The sequence below is a fragment of the Arachis ipaensis genome, chromosome B01, assembly GCF_000816755.2.
Source record: "Arachis ipaensis cultivar K30076 chromosome B01, Araip1.1, whole genome shotgun sequence".
Classification (NCBI taxonomy): Eukaryota; Viridiplantae; Streptophyta; class Magnoliopsida; order Fabales; family Fabaceae; genus Arachis; species Arachis ipaensis.
This window is the reverse complement of record NC_029785.2, coordinates 13,480,341-13,482,584: the sequence shown is the minus strand read 5'-3', so window position 1 is coordinate 13,482,584 and position 2,244 is coordinate 13,480,341. Positions and strand designations below refer to the sequence as shown.

Below are 2,244 nucleotides of genomic sequence, written 5' to 3'. Positions count from 1 at the left end.
ATGGAGACTGGATGTAGGCTGCACTGCACTTAGCAGCTGAACCAGGATACCTCTGGGGTTGATTCTCTCTTTCTCTTCTACTCAATTTCTGATTATGTTCGTAGGAGACAAAATTTTGAAAAATATCTCCTCATTGGTTATGAGACAAAAAGAAAAAGTCTCTTGACTAGTGACAAGACAAAAATCAGAAATATCTCCAAAAGCTTTTTAAAAAGGCAGCAAGAGTTACTCAGCAAAAAGGGGCTAAGATTCAACCCCCCGTTCTCTTAGCCACGGATAACCACCAATGCCAAATCTACTCAAACGATCCTTTGTATTTGCTCGGCCTACTAGCACAAACCAAGTAAACAACTCAACTCGAGGGGGAACTAGTCCTTTCCAGATTCCATTTGTGCACTTGTATCTAAGGATATCATCCGTCAAAGTATGTTCCTACAAGACCTGCACAAATGTGTTAGTAGTATAAATGCCTTCCTTATCGAATTTTCACACCACTCTATCTTGTACACTTGCTATCAATCTTACATCGTGCAAGATATCAAGCATTTGATTCAAACTATCAAACTCCCATTGGCGGAGTTCTCTCCTCCATTGGAAGTTCCATTCCCACTCTATCTCATCCCAAAATCCACAGTCCCCAATTACGGATCCTTTGTTATTTGAAACCAAGAAAAGTCTCGGAAAGGAATCTTTCAACTTCCCCAACTGTAGCCATCTATCCTCTTAAAACCTGGTTAATCTACCATCTCCTACTTTCACAGCAAGTCCATCAATCATCTTTTGTCTGACAATTTGCTTTTTTATTTGCAGGTTACATATGTCATTCCACGGATCCACTTTTGCTGGTAAAGCTTGAGTAGATAGCAACTGGCTCGGGTTCAGATTGTTGCATGAGCACACAACCTTCTTCCATAATGGGCAGTCTTCCTTAGAAAATCTCCACCACCACTTGAATAATAAAGCAGTGTTACGAACCATGGTATCTCCCACACCTAGCCCTCCTAGTTTCTTCGGTGTTTGTATCAACTCCCACTTTACAAAAGCTAACCCACCTTTTCCATCGTCCTTCCCCCAAAAGAATCTCCGTTGCAATGAAATTAATTTTTTCGCTACTGCAACTGGTATTTTATACAAACTCAGATAGTAGACAGGTAGGCTATTGATAACAGACTTAATGAAGACCAACTTTCCTACTTTACTGAGAATCTCTGCTTTCCATAAACTAAGTTTCTCCTCTACTTTATCGATAACCGGCTTCCATGTTTTTACCAGTCTTGGATTTGCTCCTAGGTTAATACCCAGATACTTCACCGATAGAGCTGCCGCCTGGCACCCTAGTAACCCGCACATCTGATCCACCCACTCCTGACTGTAATTTACCAGAATCAAGCTGGAATTTTCAAAGTTAATGCTCAAACCGGGTATCACTTCAAAATACCTCAATAGTCTCTTGTAATTTCTCGCTGTTTCCTCCTCCGGTGGATAGAACAATATAGTGTCATAAGCAAATTGCAGATGCGATAACTGTATATTATCCTTTCCGACTAGAAGAGAGGAGTTCTCCTATTTCTTACCGCCTCCCCAATCATCCTATTCAACACATCTACAACAAGAACGAACAGGAAGGGTGATAAAGAATCACCTTGCCGCAGCCCCCTTTCCATCTTGAACGGTTTCGACGGTGACCCGTTGACCATTATGGAGATAGATGCTGTCTTAATACACTCTGTAACCCATGCTCTCCATATTCTGCCGAACCCCATCTTTTCTAGCACAATATCAACAAAGTTCCACTTGACTCTGTCATAGGCTTTTTGGAAGTCCATTTTGATGATTGCTGACGCCCTTCTTTTCAATTTTAACCATTGGTTTCACATGCTATTAACGCTCCATCTTGTATCTTCATTCCCTTGACAAAAGCACTTTGTGATTCCCCAACTAATCATGGCATTCTCCTCATTCTTCTTGTCAACACTTTTGATATCACCTTATAAATGCATCCAACCATACTGATTGGTCTAAGATCCTTCATCTCCTTTACACCGAAAAACTTTGGCGCCAACGCAACCCAAGTGACATTGGAGTCTACTGGCAGCCTCACAGTCTGAAAGAATGTCATCACAGCTTAAGTAAATTCCCCTCCAATCTCCTCCCAACACCTTTTTATAAAGTTCATGTTATATCATCACTTCCCGGCGCCTTTGATGATTCGCAATCCCAAACTGCATCCTTCACTTCTTCCTC

General features: G+C 41.4%; 1 protein-coding gene across 1 annotated transcript; it reads right to left on the bottom strand.

The window, feature by feature from the left end:
* On the bottom strand, window positions 724–1,826 carry LOC107646756. Its single transcript, XM_016350919.1, has 2 exons — window positions 1,575–1,826; window positions 724–1,473 (listed from the first exon to the last, which is right to left on the bottom strand). The coding sequence occupies exons 1-2, from the start codon at window positions 1,824–1,826 to the stop codon at window positions 724–726; spliced, it is 1,002 nt and encodes a 333-aa protein (XP_016206405.1).